The sequence below is a fragment of the Malus domestica genome, chromosome 15 (genome assembly GCF_042453785.1).
Source record: "Malus domestica chromosome 15, GDT2T_hap1".
NCBI lineage: Eukaryota > Viridiplantae > Streptophyta > Magnoliopsida > Rosales > Rosaceae > Malus > Malus domestica.
Window position 1 is genome coordinate 3,614,526 of NC_091675.1, and position 19,756 is coordinate 3,634,281.

Sequence of the window (19,756 nt, forward strand, 5' to 3'; positions counted from 1 at the left end):
TATTCACTTTACACTTTATTTTATCTTTATAATTAAAACTTAAAATTTTCAAGCCAGTTTCATTAGTTTTCTTTATTTTAAAGCACTTACAAACGAATACCGACAACGCCACCTTCTACTGTGGGAGGAAGGGCTTTGAGGAAATCAATGGCTACACCAGGCAGAGCCCTAATCAACCCATCTCTCACATCTACAGATTTCAATGTGGCAGTCCGCATAAACTCCCTTCTGAAAATTCTAAACCCACAAAAACCCGACCGCTCTAATCTGGGTTTAGCGGCTCTCAACCGTTTCTCGCCTCTCCTGAAGCCAAGCCTTGTAATCCACGTAATCAAATCTCAGGCCAACCCTCACCGTGCCCTCTTCTTCTTCAACTGGGCTTCAAACCCTAACCCTAATCCCAACAACTATTCCCACACTCACCATTGCTACGTGGCCATCACCGACCTCCTCCTCTCCCATTCTCTCTTCTCCACCGCTGCCTCACTCCTTCAAGAATCCAATAGACTCAATGATTTCTTGGTCAGCAGGTTTATCGCAGTTCATGGCGGACGAGGGGATATCGGAGCCGCCATGGATTGGTTTCACAAGGCGAAGTTGATCGAGAATGGGAAATGCTTGTTTTCGTACAATGCGATTTTGGGTGCTCTGGTTAGGGCTGACAGGATGAGTGTAGCTAAGGAAATATATGATCAGATTGTGAAGGAAGGTATGGTGAAGCCCGATGTCTCGACTTGTAGCGTAATGATTAATGGGTTTTGCAAAATGGGTGAAATGGAGAATGCCCAGAAGGTGTTTGATGAAATGATTTGTGAGCCAGATGTGATTACTTACAGTACCATGATTCGTGGGTTTTGTAAGATGGGTGATTTTGTTAGCGCAAGGAAGGTTTGTGGTCAGATGAGGGAGAAAAAGGATTGTTTGCCCAATACAGTAACATATTCAATTTTGATTGACGGGTATTGCAAGAAAGGCGAGTTGGATGAGGCGATCAAGTGTATGAATGAAATGGAGGAGCAGGGATGTGAGCCCAATCAAGTTACTTACAGTGCTCTGATTCATGGATTTTGTAAAAAGGGTGATCTTGATAGTGCAAGGAAAGTGTTTGATAAAATGATTTGTGAGCCAGATGTGATTACTTACAATACCATGATTCTTGGATTTTGTAAAAAGGGTGATCTTGATAGTGCAAGGAAGGTGTTTGATAAAATGATTTGTGAGCCAGATGTGATTACTTACAATAACATGATTCTTGGATTTTGTAAAAAGGGTGATCTTGATAGTGCAAGGAAAGTGTTTTGTCAGATGAGGGAGAAAAAGGATTGTTTGCCCAATACAGTAACTTATTCAATTTTGATTGATGGGTATTGTAAGAAAGGCGAGTTGGAGGAGGCGATCAAGTGTATGAATGAAATGGAGAAGCAGGGTTGTGAGCCTAATATGTTTACTTGCAGTTCTTTAATTCATGGTTTCTGTAAGACAGGTGATTTGGATAGGGCGAGGCGAGTTTTGAGTCGGATGAGGGAGAGCAAGGATTGTTTGCCCAATACGGTAACTTATACAACTTTGATTGACGGGTATTGTAAGAAAGGCGAGTTGGAGGAGGCGATGAAGTGCATGAGTGAAATGGAGAAGCAGGGATGTGAGCCCAATCAAGTTACTTACAGTGCTCTGATTCATGGATTTTGTAAAATGGGTGAAATGGAGAATGCTCAGAAACTGTTTGATGAAATGACCGGCGACCCTGATCTGATTACTTACAATACTATGATTCATGGGTTTTGTAAGACGGGTGATTTTGATAGCGCGAGGCGAGTTTTGAGTCAGATGAGGAAAGAAGGGCGAGTTGGATGAGGCGATCAAGTGTGTGAATGAAATAGAGAAGCAGGGTTGTGACCCTGATCTGTTTACTTGCAATGCTCTGGTTCATGGTGGAAGTTGAAAAGCTTGTTCGAGTCATGCTTTTGAATGGTCGCGAGCTTGATACCCCCTCCACGGTTGCATAATAAAGAGGTACTGCAAGGATGACAACGTGAATATGGCAATGCAGACTTTCTGTGGAACAATTACATTTTCAGTTTGGAGAGCTTCTCGGTTTTGGTCAAGGAAAAAGCGATGGCAGTTGAGGGTAAGAGGATATTTGATGATAAGCGTAAGAGATGCACCGTGCCTGATGCTGATAGTTGCCGAAGGGTGCTAGTGGAACATTTGTCTGTGTGTAGGGAAAGAATGGAGGTTACTTGATCGTGAAACAACAGTAATGCAGGTTTTGATGAGTATGATGGGAGTCATGAAGAAGTAAACTCATCGATTTTTCGTGTTTTTATATCGTCCGCCTCATATTTTCCTCCGACGTGAAGCTCAAGTACGCGTTAATTAGGGACGAATCGATTGTCTGACGAATTGCGTAATGAAGCAGAAGCCAAATTTTCTTGATCAAAATCAATGTTGTTCTCCAGTCGGGGAAGGAGACAAATGGGTTTCCCATGGGCTCTCATGTCATAGCTCATACTAATTGTATAAAATAAATTCAAATTGCTAAATATTTATGAAATATTAATCAATTGCTATTTGATTAAAATTGAGAACAACTATCGAAGGTTCAATTTTTTTTTAATTTTAATGGAAAAATAATAAATAAAGATGTAATGAATGATATAAAAAAAAAAAAAAATTACCAAAAGTGTTTCGTTAAAACTCATTTCAAAATTGAGAGACTCGTCAAGTGTAAAATTTTCACAAGATGATATTGCGTCAATAAATTAGACTGTTACTTTAATTAAGTTGAAACCCTACATGATTTATGTAAATTACAATTTACTCCCTGAAATCTGTCAAAACCAAATTTGCCCAAAAGCCCTGTCGAGTCGTAGTCTATCGGGGACCCACAACAAACTGAAAATTTCGATTTGTTAGGTTATTTATTTATTTATTTAGTGAATATATTTTGGGCCTGTTAGTTCGTCAGCCTCACGGACTCTTCCCCCTTTATCAAATTCGCTTTATTAATCCATTTCGTTCCGATTCAAATCCGTCCCATCTCTCTCTGTCTCCCACACGCCCACTCTCTCTCTCTCCTCTCTCAGACTCAGAGTCAGAGGTCAAAATATTTCCCAACCTTTCCCTCCTCTTTTTTCCCCCTCTCTGCAATTGTGAAGACATGGACGGCGGTGCTCCGTACAACCCGCGCACGGTGGAGGAGGTCTTCAGAGACTTCAAAGGGCGGAGGGCCGGCATGATTAAAGCTCTCACCACCGGTAACCTTTTCGCTCCAATTTTCTTCTTCAACTCTGTGCTCTTGCTTCAAAATCTATGGAAATTCGATGAAATATTAAATTTTCTCAAATTTTTGTGGTTTCAGAGGTCGAAGACTTTTTTCAGCAGTGTGACCCTGGTTAGCGTTTTTTCCTTGATTTTATTTCTGTTTTTTTTAATTGTTTAATTTTAGTGCAGGCGCTGTTTGGTTATTTGACAGAATGGACTTTTTTCCTGAAGGAACTGAATTAGGGTTTTTGTTTAATAATTTCTGGTGTATTTGACACGTGTATGAAAGAGAGGATTTTTTAGTAATTTAAGAAAATAAATCATGTAAATAATCTAATTTTTAACTTAAAGTTGTTTCCTTTTACAGTTTACTTCATGAATTTTGTACTGGTAGTGGCTTTTCACTTTTATTAGCATTCAGTTTTTGGTTTTTTTACTGTTAGTAAATTTACTTGCATTATGCCGACCCTCGTAAAGCGGTGAGCCTTGGGGAGCCTTGTTGGGTGGGGTTGCTCTTTTTTTATTTTTCAATAATGCAGTATCGGTTGAGTGTACAAAAACTGAGAAAGTAAATTCTTTTTTCTTTTGAAAATTATTAGAGCAATGAATTTAATTGTGTTTATACGTCTAATTCAACTTTCAAAAGTTGAATTGAATTGTTGCGGTTTGATCGGGTATTGACAGAAGTTGTTTGAATTCCCACCTCAAAGACAAAAATCAATGTTTCTCAAGGCAGATGAGTTGAAGTGGGGGGTTTTGGGTTCTTTTGTTAAAAAAATTGAAATTTTGATGAAAAATGAGAATGCAACTGTTGAAAGCTTCTGTAGCGGTTAATTCTAAAGCCTGAACGTTACCTTAAACATCTTTAATGACAGAGAAGGAAAATCTTTGCCTTTATGGATTTCCAAGCGAGCAGTGGGAGGTTAATTTGCCTGCGGAGGAGGTTCCCCCAGAGCTTCCGGAGCCAGCGCTTGGTATCAACTTTGCGAGAGATGGGATGCAAGAAAAGGACTGGTTATCCTTGGTTGCTGTCCACAGTGACGCGTGGTTGCTTGCAGTGGCATTTTATTTTGGTGCTAGGTTTGGATTTGATAAGGCTGATAGGTATGCTTCTTTGTACCATATGATAAATGCGTGGTTTGATTCTGTATGATTCAGTGGATTCGAATTGTGGGTTCAGAGTTGACGTATCACTTGTTTTTAGGTCAGGCCAACGGTCCTGCGTATGGGCATTCGAAATGCTTTCTTTATTCCCATGAAGTCAAGTCAGGGCAAAATCACCGTCCTGACGTTATACTTTGCTGTTGTTATCTGTTTTTAAACTTTTATTGTTCCAATATATATGCACACGCCCATGTGTGTGTTTGCTGTGTAATTCTTCTTTTCAGGAAAACTCCAATGGCCTAATCTTAAGTTTTGGGTTGAGCTGTAGTACAGTTGATACTTTGTGGCCTACTTCCTTGACGACTGTCCACAGCTGTTTTGAATGATTGATTCTGTTCTTTTTGGAAGATGTAGGAGCTGATCGTGCCATAGTTGTGTTATTTTCTTCTGACGTCTTTATTAGGAATGTAGTTGAAGGTGTTTGGATTTTGGATTCTTTTTTCGGTTACCTTTTCTGGATTCTTTTACTTCAATTTCTGATGTATAAGGTCACGTGGCCTATTAATAAAGAGCATCGCCAGAAAAGAGGAATTTTGTATTTCCTTTCTGAGATTGTACTTATGTACCATTGCCTTCATGTGGTGGTTTGGGGTGCTGACTACAATCCAAATCTCATTTTCTTGTGACCTCTTCTAGTTTCGTGTTGCAACTCTGTCGTATTAGCGATCTTGAATTCACTTACCAATACGATGTTGGTATCTACATTGCAGGAAACGCCTTTTTAATATGATAAATGAACTTCCAACAATATTCGAGGTTGTGACAGGGACAGCCAAGAAACAAGTGAAGGAGAAGTCATCAAATTCAAATCATGGCAGCAACAGATCTAAGTCAAACTCTAAGGTTTGGAAAAAGATTGATTGCTAGTTTCTGGATTGTTTGATGTTTCTGCTTATATTTTTTATTTTTTAAGTATAGTTGTGCCCATGTTGAAACTTTGGTCTATACATAACATATTTATAATGGAAAAATTAACTCTGAAATTTCTGTAAATATTGTGATGCCGTTCCAACATCAGAGTGGAAGATGAATACATTAGTTTTTGGTCTCTGAACAACGTGGCTACATTGTAACTTATTTCATATTCGGTTGGCAAATGCAGCGAGGTTCTGAGCCTCAACCCAGGCATTCAAAGGCATTGCAATCAAAGGACGCGGAGGAGGACGAGGAAGAAGGTGTGGAAGATGAAGAAGAGGATGAGGATGAGCATGGGGAGACACTGTGTGGGGCCTGTGGAGAGAACTACGCAGCTGATGAGTTTTGGATTTGCTGCGATATCTGCGAGAAGTGGTTCCATGGTAAGTGTGTCAAGATCACACCAGCAAGAGCCGAGCATATTAAGCAGTACAAATGCCCATCTTGCAGCAACAAGAGAGCCAAACATTGATGGTTTTTCTGTGGATACGAATTCTCGTGGTTGACTGCTAATTATCTAGGTCAGGTTTTCTCTCGGTCTCAAGCGTGTAACTTTAGGAAATTTTATCTCGGATCCTTATATGTTGTGTAGGTTGCAAGTCTGCTATTTATTTCAATTGAAGTTAGGATATTTAAACTTGGGTCGGAAACGTTTTCCTCCCTGTGAGTGTGGGACTTGTTATCTGTCTGCGTGAATGTAGTCCAGTGTTTATAAAGTTCGCGTGTCTATTTCTCATTTGGATTTTCATCAGATTGTGTCCTATTTGTCTCTGAACTTCGATTCTGAGAGGCGTAAAGCGTTTTGTCGAGGGGTGTTAAAGAGAGGCGAATCTGTTTTTTCTTCATTGCACTCGTGCTTCGAACTGGAATCAAAGACCTCTTTGGGATATGAAGTGAAAATTTCGAAGTATAATGAAAGCGCTTCTGTTAGAAGCGCTTTGTTGAATCGGGGCTCAGTGTCCAGTCTCTGTATAGGTAATGAATTGGCCCTGCCCAAGCCCAAAATGGTGTTTGATTTCAAAGACAATAATAAAGCGTATGTGCTAAAAAACTTGGTCCTTTTTCGTTTAGGGCCTCCATGTCTTAGGAAATTCACCGATTATAAAAAGTTATGTTGATCTAACGGTTCAGACTTCTGTTCGTGTGTCATATATATTATATTAAACACTGTTACTCTTAACGATGATATGAAGCATGTACACTATCACTTTGGTGTCTCGAGCAAATAGTGCAATATTTGATGTAAAAAACTTACATATTACATTGCATTATCGACCTGTGACCCGAAGAGCCTCAATATCAGTATATTTATGTTATACAAATCCTTTCAATGGACATTTCAGGGTCAGACAGTGTTACATGAATGGACTGTTGAATAAAATTTCAAAGTTCTAAATCATTTGAACCGGTGATCTTGGTGAAAGAAATCCGGAAATAATCTCTTTCCAGTGTCACATTAAGGATAAGACAGTAAACTGTGAGGGAGAGTGTCACATTGGGGATAAGACAGAGCACGTGAGACAGTGAGACAGTAAGCTGTGAGGCAGGGAAAGAAAAGAGAGAGAATATAGTGACAGAGCACGTGAGACCCACTCTTTCCTCTGATGGTCCATAGAAATTTGAGAAAATGTCCAAGATTTGATGGTCCATGGTTATTTGCATTGCACCGGATTCGCACCTGGTTTTGGAGTTCCGGTTCATTTTAAAAACAAAAAGGCTGTTCCATTCCACACCGCACGCATATGCTGTCATGGCCGTTCCACACCGTTACCACCTCCTCTTCTATTGTTTTTGTTTTATTGCAAGTTTGTTGAACTCGTAGTGTGATCTAATGAAGTTGATTATAAAAAACTTCCAATACTGTTCATTTTTAACGAAGAATCATATTTTTACACTAAAAAATTAATAATAATATTATTCATTGTACCATTTATTTTGTCCCTATCGTTAAAATTCAAAGTTTTCAAATTCTTTTCATTAGTTTTTCTTTTAAATTATTCATCACGCGACCTAATAAAACGTTCATTGAGAAGTACACATTTTCATTAAACATGCTTGGCCAACTGGCAGCCAGACATTTAAATCAAAGCATATCTATCCCCTTGTATTCAAATCACTTACATAATGAAGCGTTTGTTGAGCCAAAAATTCACGTAGCATTAAGAAAGCTTTGCGAAATGACAACGTGACAAGTTAAATCGAATTCAAACCACTCATCACGTGACTTGATAAATGGTTGTTGAGCCTGAAGTTCATGTATATATTAAAGATGTTGAGGACGCCGAGCAAAAATATTCTCTTTTTTAACTTGTGAGGGGCTAGAGCCGAACCACCCACCCAACTCCACCCATCAAGTTTTGCACAAGATTTCTGCCTACATTTGTTATTTCTGGATAGTGGGCTTACCCACAATAATATCAAGGTAGTTCCAAAAGTGTCTTACATCAACAGATTCTTTCAATCAACATGACAAAGAGATACCAATAGATGATTGCAAGCATATAATTCAAAGCTTAACCCTAATCATAAATGAAAACTTCACTTCTTTCCCATTCTACTGTTCATCCCCTTCACATTGGACTAACCATAACAAGTCTCAAGACCATTTACTTGGGGTCAACGACCGACACGCAGTGTTACCAATCTACTAATGCCATATCGTTAGAGCGGAATGAAACTACTTGCACAAAGGGGCAAAACAAATGAAAGAAACCCTCTACACTATGTACAACGTTACATTACCAGATATGGCAGTAGGCATGCCCATATAACCTAATCAAGGCAAGAAGGATTTGAAATGGCTGCTCTATTGATTCTTGGTAGACATTCTTTTGAGAAACTCATAGGTAGTAACCATGGTTGTGGAAGACATTGCCACTGAAGCCCACCTAGGCCCTAGCCCTCTGTAACAAGCAGCAAACCCTCCTTCCCTCACCAGATTTCTCACCGTCTGCATTATTGTCAGCGGTCTTCTTTGCCCGTTTTCTTCTGCATCCAGAACTTGCAAGCGCGTCTTGACAGTATCCAGCGGCATGGTAATCAGAGCAGAAAACCCACTTGCCATGCCAGCACTGAACGCCTGCACTGCCAGCATTGCTTTGCAATCAGGACGCAAATTAGACCCATTGCCTGAGCCACTCTCATCTTTCTTACACATATAGCAACCGTAACCATCCCAAATGAGTCTGTGTGCAACAGAGTAAGAAGCCCACCAAACCGCATTTGAAGGCGCATAAGTCAGTGACGCAATCCCAAATCCCCTGTACAATCCTCTCAATCCATCGGCATGTAAAATTTTCCTAAAAGCATCAAGGCCATTTCTGTACTTATAAGAATTCACACTGGGGAGGATGTGTCCGGTGCTGCTGGTGCAGCCCTGAACCATGAGTCTCTGGCTCACAACATCGATCGGGGTCCAAACTAATTGGGCCGCCATGGCTGAGCTCAACCCTGCAGCAGCATTCGCTATTGCCATAGCTGTAGTATCCGAAAATCCTAATCTAACAGTCACAGTCCCAACATTGCTCTTGGTAACTTCAAGCGCCGCCATGTAAAGCGCTCGAGCCGGAATTGTTCCCATCAGAGAGGTCCCAAAACCTCTGTAAAACCCTTTAGGACCTTCGTAGCGCATGATAGCAAAAGACATCTTCAAGCAAGAAATCTGAGTGGGTGACACTTGCTGACGGGTTTTTAACACCACAATTGGATACAGAGCACCTGATACACCAGAAAACAAAGCAGCACCCAGAAAGAAAAACTTGGACTTGTCCAGCATATGCCAATCTATATCAGCTGGGATGTGGATTTCCGAAGCCGAATCGTCCTCGGCCGCGCTCAAACTCATCTTCGCCACCTTTAAAATCCGATCAGGATACAAAATCCAAACCCCTCTTCCGACTAAAAATTTCCAAATCCTTCCCTACCCAACTAAAGATGTCGACAAATTTTCAAGCACGAGTTCAGCAAACACTCAAACCCGATAATAATCAGCATAAGAAAAGAGTAATTTAGATTTTGAAATGAAGTAAAAATACAATCTTGTAACTTTACAAGTGAACTTTTGCTAAGAAATGAACTGTTAGTAAGAAAATGAAAAATTCAAGACGTGATTTGAGAGCTATGGGATTAATTGGGATGTGGGTTTTGCTGGATTTTTAGGGTTCTTTTTCCTCTTGCGCAACCAGATTAGGGACCGCACGTGGATCACCATAAATGGGTCGAACATTTCTTCATGTAAAAACCCCAATCGGTAGTGATGGCTCTTACCAGCAGAGGAAGAAGATCATGGGGGCTCATCTTCATCGTCTTCAGGACTTCATCCCTCCAGAATCGACGGCGGAGATTGATGGAATCCCAGCTGCAAATATCTAGAGTGAGGAGTAACACAGAAAGCGAAGTGGATTGAGCAAAAGGATTGAGGGCTGAGAGAGAGGGGCTCGAAGGTGAGAGAGAGGACAAGATTTCTGGAGTGTAGCGAGGGTTTTTCGGATCGAGAAAGCGGACACGTGTCGATTATCATTTCGAGGACTTTCCAAGATATTTACCGGTTTTGGGCTTGTGTCAAGGCTTAGGTTGGGATCGGTTTGACATTGATCCGTATTCAATGATGGGTTCATATGTGGGATTATGATAGGCATCAATGCCACAGTCAGTTGCACATCAGTGCCGACACGTAGGTGGAAATTTTGGGTTCAGCATCTAGACCGCGAGTCCATATGGCTCCAAATACAATATTTTATACTTATCCTAACTTCTAACGTCAAGGCCCATCACTACCTTATGTAATGAACCCACCCCCTTTCACACCACATTCATGGCCCATTACATCCGGGTTCTGGATGGAAGGATCTCTCCACACGTTCGTGTATCAATTTGCAGGAGAAAGACTTGCATGGCACGTGTACACTATCGTTTGGCATCCTATGCTAATAATGTAAAGACATATGTTCCTTGCATTATTGGTACGAGACGACACATGACGATGTACTCATATTATATAAGTTGTGCTGAAGAACAACTTGCATGAAATAAGTTCAGTGTCACTTGGTGTCGTGATTTATTAGTACAATATCATGCAATAAAACGATGTACTCATATTATATAAGTTGTGCTGAAGAACAGCTTGCATGAAATAAGTTCAGTGTCACTTGGTGTCGTGATTTATTAGTACAATATCATGCAATAAAACATATTATGACAATTAATTTGTTTTATGTAAGTCATTTTTCTTACTATAGCTATGGATCGTTGTATCATTCATAGCAAGTATTTAACATATCGTGTACTAACAGGTGCTTTGACGAAATGAGATTTTCATTCCGAAATCTCCAGGTGATAACATGAACTAATTCTGAAAAGATTTGTTCTTAATTACATCCAGTTGTCATAGTTTAAGTATTAATTAACAACCTGTAAAGACTTGTGTTTCATTGATGTCAGAGACTCCCCAGAGCTGTGCCATCCACTGCAACGAATCCTTCACGACCGAATCACTCTCCGCCGTTGAAGAATTTAGCGCAAACTATGTCTTCTAGCTCTAGGAAAGTCGATAATCTTGACAAATCCACACTTTGATTTCATTACATATGAAATATGGACCAAATTAAACAGGCGAGTTGAATTCGCAACGTTCGTTGCCTCTTCACTTGGCAGCAGCAAAAGGGGATGTTGAATAGTTAAACAATGGTTGACAGTCAGTACTGACATGTGCCTCGCAATTGATCTTGACTGAAGAACCCCCCTCTTCACCTCTCAGCCACGAGAGGCCGGCAGGGTTAATGTGTTGAGGGAGCATCAGCAGCTTGGGCCACTGTTTGCGAGGGAGAGAGTACGTACACTGTACGTATTGCATTTGTATGCATGTTTGTAAAACATAAATGGTCAGCCGGAGGCTCTCAATCAGCTTATAAGACTCAACTTTCTAACTGATCACTTTATCCGAGAATTTTGTTACATTTTTATTGTAACGCATGCTTCCGATATAAAATAAATTGGCAATAAGTGGACCAGAGGCTCAAGATCTTTTAACACGAGTTTCATCTCTAATGTAGGATGTTCTCAACAAAGACTCCTCACATGGGACCGTTCGTATTCAGTAATTTTTCATCGATCTGCAGACGGTAAAGTTTTTGCTTATGACTGGTAAAGTGGTAGCTAATGCTGCAAACGTAAACGCTTTAAAATATTGGACTTTGGACACTCTCACACAAACCCACTGAGATTTGATTACAGAAAGCGAAACTGTTTTTTTTTATTCTTTTTTATTTTTTTCAGAAAAAGAAAGAGAAAAAGGAAATGGCAGCAAAGTCACTTTTAATTTGTACTGGCCAATATAAATTAATTTAAAAAATACCATTATTTGAAAAAGCAAAACCACAACCATCAATAAATAACAAGAACATAAAAAACGGTAGGGACCTGGGTAGCTTAAGTGGTGAGAGAGTAGAAAAATATATTACAGTGAAATACGTTATACAAATACTACGGTATGTATGAGGAAGAAGTAGTAGTGTTGTAAGATCCATGGCATGACGCTTCAGTTTGTCCTCCTCCAGTAACATTATTATCAAAAAACAACATTGAAAGTGATCTTGGAAGAGGAAAATAGGTGGCCACCGGCATCTTTGACGGGAGAATGGGCAACGGAACCTCGAAGGTGAACATTTGCATCACTTGTTGCATTGAAGGCCTCATACTGTAATCTGGATGAGGCCACCATAACCCTACAATCATCAAGCACTTGACTTGTTTCTTATCGAAAACTCCACCAAGTTTTGGATCAGCTGCTTCAAAAACTTTATCTTCTCCAAAGAGATCCCAAACCCACTCCACCATGTTAACTCGAGTATGATCAATGGGTTTCCGCCCGCACGCAATCTCCAACGCAACAATTCCGAAGCTATAGTCATCCGACTCCTTGCTAGCCTTTCAGGAGATAATGTATTCAGGAGCCATGTATCCCATCGTTCCAGCTAAAGCCGTTGTCTGTGGTTCCTTTCCATGGTCTGCAAGTCGTGCTAACCCAAAATCGCTAAGTTTTGCGTTGAAATTCGAATCCAACATAACATTGCTGGATTTAATGTCCCTATGCAGCATTGCTCCCATTCTTGATGAAGATATTGCAACCCGGCTGCCACGCCTTGAGCAATTTTGTATCTTACCTCCCAAGTCAAGAAGCTTGTTTCCTTGAACAAATGAGAATCTAAGCTTCCATTGGACATGAACTTGTATACGAGAAGAGATTTTTTAGTGTGACCAGTACACGGGTGGTACATCACGTGTCACTATACAAATGGTGGGATATATGTGCCAAAAAGTTAATAACTTAAAAAATAAAATTTCCCATCACTCCTATTAAAACACGTGGTGTACCATTTGTATTCCCGTCATAACTAAAAATTTCTCGTACATGAGTAGCAGTTTTTTTTGTGGCACCAACCGATGAGTTGAACCAAATTCCAATGCCTAAGTCGACCAATGATCTTCACTTCTGCCGTGTACTCCTTCAATCATTGTTTTGACGCTCTCAATATCCTCTTAACCGCAACAAATGAGTTCAAGTCTTGTATGAAGCCTCTGTAACACCACCGAACCCTCCATCTCCTAGCTTTTCTTCCTTGGAAAATCACTCGTTGCGTGAGCCAATTCACTATATGGAAACTTCCTTGGGCCAGAGGTTATGATCCCCTTTTCAAAATCATCGTCGATGATCAAGTCATGAACGGTAGAATCTTCATAATCACTACTAATTTCTTCTCTTTCTTTCTTCTTCAACAAGATCTTGGACCAAACCAACTGTAAACCACAAACCAAGATAATTAGAGACCCACCAATACCCATCCCAACCGCCAGGCGGCCATTTCCTGATGATTTGGTGGTGCTCTTGTGATGTACATCATCAAGCAGTGAAGTTGAATCAAAAGTTAAAACTCTATGAGTTGATTTTGTGCATAGCATTTAAATCAGCCGTTCCGCAAGTGAACCCTGTTCGCGGCAGGAATTCCCGTCGGGGGTGTTTCCTGGCCGACGAGCACACAGCTCCCCTGGAGGTTCGGCGTCAGTTGAGGGCTGCTGTCGGGCTTCTGCTTTCCTGTCGGGCTTTGTCGGGCAAGTCTCGTCGGGCAAGACTAGTCGGGCAAAACTCTTCGGGCAAGGTTGAAAGAGAAGGACAACGTTAACTTTGAGAGGTGCCTTTGTGGGGCCTTAGGTGTAGGCCTTGAGGCTCACAATCAAGGTTAACATTTTGGTGCTCAGGCGTGCCACTGCCATCTTCATTATGGCAGATGTCGAATAGATGTCAAGTTTTAGTTGTGAATATGCATATGCCCGAGAAACCGTGTTAGATATAACAGGTGCCTTTGTGGGGCCTTAGGTATAGGCCTTGAGGCTTTCTGTCAAACTAAACCAGTGCTTGAGCATATTATATTTGGTCTTTATGGTTGTCGGGGTCTTATAACTATTATATTTCTGATTATCCGAGTCTGAGAGGTAGAGCGAACCCAAATAGGTGCCTTTGTGGGGCCTTAGGTGTAGGCCTTGAGGCTTCCCATTAGAGTCCGTTCTTATACTCAAACCATCTAGACTGCAGAATAGAATAAATCCAAATAAGTGCCTTTGTGGGGCCTTAAGTATAGGCCTTGAGGCTTCCTATTAGAATCCATTCTATACTTAAGCGTTCTATAATAATCATGATATAATAGAAATAAAACCAAGAGGTAGGTCGATTACTTGCGCCCCAAGTAACTTCGGACTTCTCGTTTATCAAGGATTGTCGTGGATGGGTTAAGTCCACATAAAGTTCTTTTTTATGCCTTGAGGCCAAGGACTTTTAAACTAATCAGATTTACATGCCTGAGGGCTTAGGACTTGGATCTGATTTAAACACTGAAGATATATTCAAATCGGATCCAAGTACTGAGAACGCTTTGTCATTGTGATTTTACTAGAAACAACTTGCATATAACTGGAAATATACAACATATTGCTAGACTTTAAAGAAAGAGAAGACAAAGACAGAGCAAAGCAGGTCGGGCAAGATTAAACCTTATCAATTAAGGCTGATCGTCTTGCAGGTCCCTATCTTTGTAGTTCTGTCAAAGGTCTGAAAGCTTAGAGGGGGAGAGGGGAAATGAGAATACAAAGGGTGAATCGATACTACAACTTGTTCGAACAAGGTAGCAGAGCTATTACAGGGGTTGGGAGAAAAGATTATCCCGCGGGGGATGAAGGCTTGGGCTGACTACAGCTTCGTTTTGAAAGACAAATATGGCTTTTTGAGCAGAGTTTGTGCTTTTGTTTATTTGATTGAGTGTCTTTATTCCTGTCTTCTCTTCCTCCTTTTATAGACGACTCGGTTTGGCTCTTGTAGCGACAGCTTTGCCCGAATGCGGTCTGAGGGTGATGACTCATCAGCTTTATTACATGTAATGCCACCATAAAGTACTTTATGGGCTGTGCAGTCTGATCAGTCTACACCACTTGGTCCTTGGGTAGGTAGGCAAGTGGCCCTTATGAATTGTATCAAGTCAGAAAAGGCCATTTCCTGCTTTCCCAAGTTTCGGTCGGGCCTTGATCTTCTATTCCTTCAGGCCTCCTTTTGGGCCGACTCCATCCTTGGGCCAAAAATCAATTTTTAATCCAAACAGTGCCCCCTTCATTTGATATTAAACCTGGAATTCCAGGCACCAATATTAATTGAAAATAAACTCCTTATTACTCACACGAAACCCTCGCGATTGATCTTCTCAATTTTCTATGTTCCGTAGAAAGAAATCCCTCTGTGATAAAAAAAAAACTTTCCTGCTTCTCCCCACCATTCTTCTCTGTTGCCCGACAAGGTTGCATCCTTATCATCTCCCTTGTTTTCTTTCTCGACCTTCGTCAAATGGCTTCAGGATCCAGCCAAACCCCACCATCTTACGAGTCCGGCGACGGAATCGCCACCCTACGCCGTCTACTCAACGGGCTGCATCGTCCGCGGGCAGGTTTACATTCTGAACTATTCTTTGAGATGCATGGAGTACAATCATTGGGCCCCGCCTGGATTTCTCGGGTCCCCTCAGTGGTGGAAAGCAACATGCCTAGGGAGAACTGGTTTACCCCAAATCCCTATTCGGCTAGTTCGGGCATCTCCTCTTCGAAATGGTCATCATATCGTCGAGGCTTTCCCTTGATGAATGATCCAACCTGGGCCTAGTGGGTTGACGAATTAGAGCCTTCCTTCAAGCAAAAATGGATGAGTAACGATATTTATGAACTGATCATGCTTTCGAAGACTTCCATTATCTCTAAGCCCGAATTAGTTACTTATGCCCTCCTCTTTTGGAATACGGGCATAAATACTTTTGATTTCCGTATGGGCCCCATGTCTCCCACCATTCTTGACATGGCCTAGGTCTTCGGTTTAAGGCCATCAGGCAGGATAGTGGACGTCACTCAAGACTGGGTTCCGTCCCCTACCACCGGGAGCTCGAGTTCATCTATCTCCTTCCTTCCTCTGAGTTATAACTCCGCCACTTTCAAGAGTTATGGGACCTCCTTCAAAGGATTCATTCCTTTTGTAAAGGCAAATTTTGGGGCAGGCTCCCTTCGGGCTGACAAAGATCAAGAGCATATGTATTTTCTTTTATACTGGCTCAACAAGCACATCTTCCCCAACAAATCTAAAGGAGTGAGGGTAGAATGGATCCCTTTGGTAGAGGTTCTTCACAATTTTGATGATGTAGCCACAGGTCCATTCCTTCTTTCTCATCTCTATCACCTTCTTTTTGAAATGACTCGAGACGAGCCATTCGAGACCAACTTGAATGGACCTATCTGGATGATACAAATATGGCTGTAATGGTATTTTCCAGAATTTCGGGCTGCTAATCTGGAGTTCCCAGAGGGTGTGGCTCCTGCCCGAATCCTGGCTGAAGCTCCCCCTGTAGACCATTCTACCTTCGCCTGCTTTTACTTTTTCAGAGTCTGCAGGACTCGATCAGACTTGGAATGGGGTGCGTCAGTCTTGAGGAGATATCTTTGGTTCTCTGACCAAGCCTTCCAAGATGCCCCTGGTGAGGACGCTACCCCCTTTTGCAGGGAAAAATTTATCAGCTGCATTCAACCGAGAGACTTGGCCTGGGGGGTTCGGGGCAATAGATATGATCGAGGCTTGGAAGTGTACCATCCTAACTTCTGCAGCAGGCAGTTAGGATTTAGGCAAGCCATACCTGTCCCATTCTTTGACTCTGTCCATTGTGGCACCTCATTCCGGTTACAAACTCCATCTGAAGTGACATTCCAAGCCGCCCGACGCAGCCTGGATGTAATGAGTCAAGCAGCCCGAAATTCCGTTGTTCTTAATTTTGAATGTACCTCGCTGTTTTCCTCTTGGTGGGAGGACAAATGGACTAAAAAGTATGGAGGAGATTTGAAGGTGAATCACGATCGCATCTTCAGCCAGCTTTCTCTTAAATCATATCCTGGCTCGGGCGAGCTTGCAAATTGGAAGGAGATGATTCAGGAGAAAAACCGGTCACTTCTGATAGGTACTTCTCTTTCAACTCGATTTGGCTTCCCTTCTGAAGTCCTTCTATCCTTACTTTTGCTGAATTCTGCAGCTTCAGTGGATGTTGAATCGGAAGTCATTGAATCCGAAGATGACTCTGCTGATGCTGCAATTCTTCATGGTGCTGCCGCAGAGGCTGAGAGACGAGAAGCCAGGGAGGGGACGGACATCTCAGAATCCATTGGGGATTCAAGGGCTGAAGGAACACCCAAGGCAATCACTAAAGCCCTCAAGCGAAAGAAAGTGGTCATGGCTAAAGATTCCGACCCTGATTCTGCACCTCTTCTGACAACCACAAGACCAGTTCTTTCTTGAAAGAGTAAGCGGGCAAGGATTACTATTCCTCCTAAATCAGGAGTCCCATCCGCTCCAGTTCCTGAGGCAGGCAGAAAGAAGCAACAATCTTCAAGTGAGTCTTTTTTTTTCTATATCAAACGGCTACCTTTCTCTTTTATCTAATTGTCTCTTTTATCGATTAACAGGACCTCAAGCATCTAAAAGGCCAATCCTTGCTTCTAAGGAGGAACCACTACGGGCTGCTATGGTTAAAAAGGCCGAAGAATTGCGAAACACCGCCCTTCGAGAACTCGAGGTATAGCTGATATTATTGTATACCTTCTTACTTTCATACAACCCTGAATTTGATTACTCTGATCAGGCTGCGAGAAATGAAATTCTCTCTTCGCCCCGAGGCTTCTCCATAACCTGCCCGAAAGAAAAATCTTTCCCCCTCCCAGACTAATCCTGCTGAGGTACTTTCTCTCATTCCTTTCTACTTCTTGGCTAACTCTCCAATTTATTGATCTAATGGCTAAGGACTTTTCTTTCCTTTATTTTGTTTTCCTAGGCTGGTGCATCTGCCTCTTTGCCTAGTCATGGACCCCCTCTGAGATCTATGACTTCTTCTACTGCTTTGGATGCGACCCCTTCCTCTCAATTTGATCCGTCCACAGGAGTTATATTGCACTTCGTGGATGAGGATGATCCCTTGGTAAATTATTATTTCCTCATTGAAATTTTGCACATTGCTACCCAATTAACTCCTTTTTATGTTTCCTGCAGCCATCTTCAGTATATGAGCCACCTCCCTCACTAGTGGTCTCGGATAAGGAACCCATAGTTCCTGAGATCCCTGTAGCTTCAGATGCAGCAATTTCGCAGGTGTTTGCTCGCCCGATAATTGATGAACCTTCTTCTCCTCCCCAAGATCAGACTCAAGTACTGGAATATTTTCTTTTTGCTTCTTCCTCTGGTGACCTTTTTGCTGACAATTATTGCTTTCTTTGGATATATCCAGGATGCAGGCACAGGTTCAGGCGCAGCTTTTTCCCCTCCTGCTGGCGGTGAAGAATCTTCACCCCAACCAAGAATTAGTACATTCTCTGGTGAAACTCCGGGGCTGAGTCAGGTAAATTTCTTCTCTCCAGAACCTCTTTTTGCTTCAACTTGTATTCAGATTACCCTGACCTAGTCTTTTGGTTTTTGTAGCAAGCTTCAAAAGAAACTTCCCCTCCTCCATTGGCTCGTAAATCAAAGCGCCCTCATCCTCATTCATCTTCTGGAGGTATTGATACTTCCCCCTCTGGAGTTGAGCAGACTAAACAGGCAGAGGTTACCCCCTCAATAGGCATTGTCTCATCGGAGGGAACTGTCACGCCGGACCCTCATCCTTTCCCATCCTCTGATCCTGCCAAGTTGCCCAAACTCTTCGAAGCACTCGGGCGACTTGAGACGCGGTTGAAATCTTCAACACAGCCCCCAGCAACCTCCATGTCCTCGGAGCAACAGCGAATCTTTCAGGAATGGGCAAAGAAAGAATTCACCGCGGCATTTAGTCTCAAGGCTCTCTGTGATCTTGAGAAAGTCATAACTAAATTTTTCAAAACCGGTCGTTTGTCCAAGCCTCAGCACGATTCTTTTCTTTCTTTCTTCGAGAACCTGAGGGCTCTGAAGGAACAATACCAGAGAGCGGATAGACAGGCTAACCGGGCAAAATGCTTTATGGAAAAGGAATCAAACTCTTCTACCCAAGTCAACCGACTGATGGAAGAAAGCATGCAGACTAAAGAAAGGGTTAAAGTGATTTCTTCTGAAATCCAAAAGCTAGAAGAGCAACTGGTTGCCCTTAAGGAAGAACAAGCCACTCTTCTGGACACCCTTGAACACCAAATCGAAGGGGTAGAGAAAGCAACTTCGGAGTTAGAGCAAGCCAAGTCCCAACTTGTAAACCATCATACTGTCTTGGCCGAACCCAATAGGATTTTTACCATCATGCGAACATATCATTCCAGAATAATCACTCTATGTGAAGATGTAAAGTTTTTAGAATAGAATGATTTGTAACTCTTTTTTGTATTAGAATGAACATGTAATTTGCTTCTTGCTCTACCATATCTGAATTGACTTTGGGCAACTCTTTGCCCCCTCTGTCTACGCACTTTTCTCCTCCATCTTCCCTGTTGACAACCTTATAATCTGCCCCTGGTCCTCCGGTCTCCTCGTGGCACCTTTATTCAGCCAATACCCCTGGCTCCTTAAAAATGAGGTTGATCATATTGATAGGAGCCTCCGGAAAAGGGTTAGTGTCCACCATCATACTGGCTTGGGGTGAGTCAAGCAATAGTTTCCCCTTCACTATAAGATCTTGTACCCAATCTCTAAACTGGACACAATTAACTATATAATGGTTGAAGGTATAATGCAACTTGCAATACTTTTTCCCCCTGAGTTCTTTGGGCTTGGGCATCTTTTTGGCACTGTCGGGTAAAATTACTCTCGCCCGCACCAACTCTTCATAGATCTCCGGTGCCTTGGTTAAATCAAACGAATAGCTCTGATACTTTGGGGGTTTCATGGGGACGAAAC

The 19,756-nt window shown here is 41.9% G+C and overlaps 4 protein-coding genes across 4 annotated transcripts; 2 read left to right on the forward strand and 2 right to left on the reverse strand.

The window, feature by feature from the left end:
- Positions 1-78: 78 nt before the first annotated feature.
- Positions 79-2,581, forward strand: LOC103400095 (pentatricopeptide repeat-containing protein At1g62914, mitochondrial-like). The gene has a single exon (XM_029094883.2). It carries the CDS (start codon positions 148-150, stop codon positions 1,852-1,854), a length of 1,707 nt encoding a protein of 568 aa, XP_028950716.1. The 5' UTR covers positions 79-147; the 3' UTR covers positions 1,855-2,581.
- Positions 2,582-3,058: 477 nt separating this feature from the next.
- Positions 3,059-6,059, forward strand: ALF2 (PHD finger protein ALFIN-LIKE 4). Its single transcript, NM_001293870.1, has 5 exons — positions 3,059-3,257; positions 3,362-3,394; positions 4,140-4,368; positions 5,139-5,271; positions 5,531-6,059. The coding sequence occupies exons 1-5, from the start codon at positions 3,161-3,163 to the stop codon at positions 5,813-5,815; spliced, it is 777 nt and encodes a 258-aa protein (NP_001280799.1). The 5' UTR covers positions 3,059-3,160; the 3' UTR covers positions 5,816-6,059.
- Positions 6,060-7,869: 1,810 nt separating this feature from the next.
- Positions 7,870-9,916, reverse strand: LOC103455785 (uncharacterized). The gene has a single exon (XM_008395376.4). The coding sequence runs from the start codon at positions 9,185-9,187 to the stop codon at positions 8,150-8,152; it is 1,038 nt and encodes a 345-aa protein (XP_008393598.1). The 5' UTR covers positions 9,188-9,916; the 3' UTR covers positions 7,870-8,149.
- Positions 9,917-11,823: 1,907 nt separating this feature from the next.
- Positions 11,824-12,447, reverse strand: LOC108169423 (L-type lectin-domain containing receptor kinase IX.1-like). The gene is made up of 2 exons (XM_070814588.1): positions 12,365-12,447; positions 11,824-12,262 (listed from the first exon to the last, which is right to left on the reverse strand). Exons 1-2 carry the CDS (start codon positions 12,445-12,447, stop codon positions 11,824-11,826), a joined length of 522 nt encoding a protein of 173 aa, XP_070670689.1.
- Between the last annotated feature and the right edge of the window lie 7,309 nt (positions 12,448-19,756).

Coding starts and splice junctions, on each gene's coding strand:
- LOC103455785 (XM_008395376.4), bottom strand. CDS start 9,187: ATGAGTTTGAGCGCGGCCGAGGACGATTCGGCTTCGGAAATCCACATC.
- LOC108169423 (XM_070814588.1), bottom strand. CDS start 12,447: ATGGGAGCAATGCTGCATAGGGACATTAAATCCAGCAATGTTATGTTG. Junction 12,263..12,364: donor GCAAAACTTAGCGATTTTGG/GTTAGCACGACT, acceptor CTGAAAGGCTAG/CAAGGAGTCGGATGACTATA.
- ALF2 (NM_001293870.1), top strand. CDS start 3,161: ATGGACGGCGGTGCTCCGTACAACCCGCGCACGGTGGAGGAGGTCTTC. Junction 3,258..3,361: donor GATTAAAGCTCTCACCACCG/GTAACCTTTTCG, acceptor TTGTGGTTTCAG/AGGTCGAAGACTTTTTTCAG. Junction 4,369..5,138: donor GGATTTGATAAGGCTGATAG/GTATGCTTCTTT, acceptor TCTACATTGCAG/GAAACGCCTTTTTAATATGA.
- LOC103400095 (XM_029094883.2), top strand. CDS start 148: ATGGCTACACCAGGCAGAGCCCTAATCAACCCATCTCTCACATCTACA.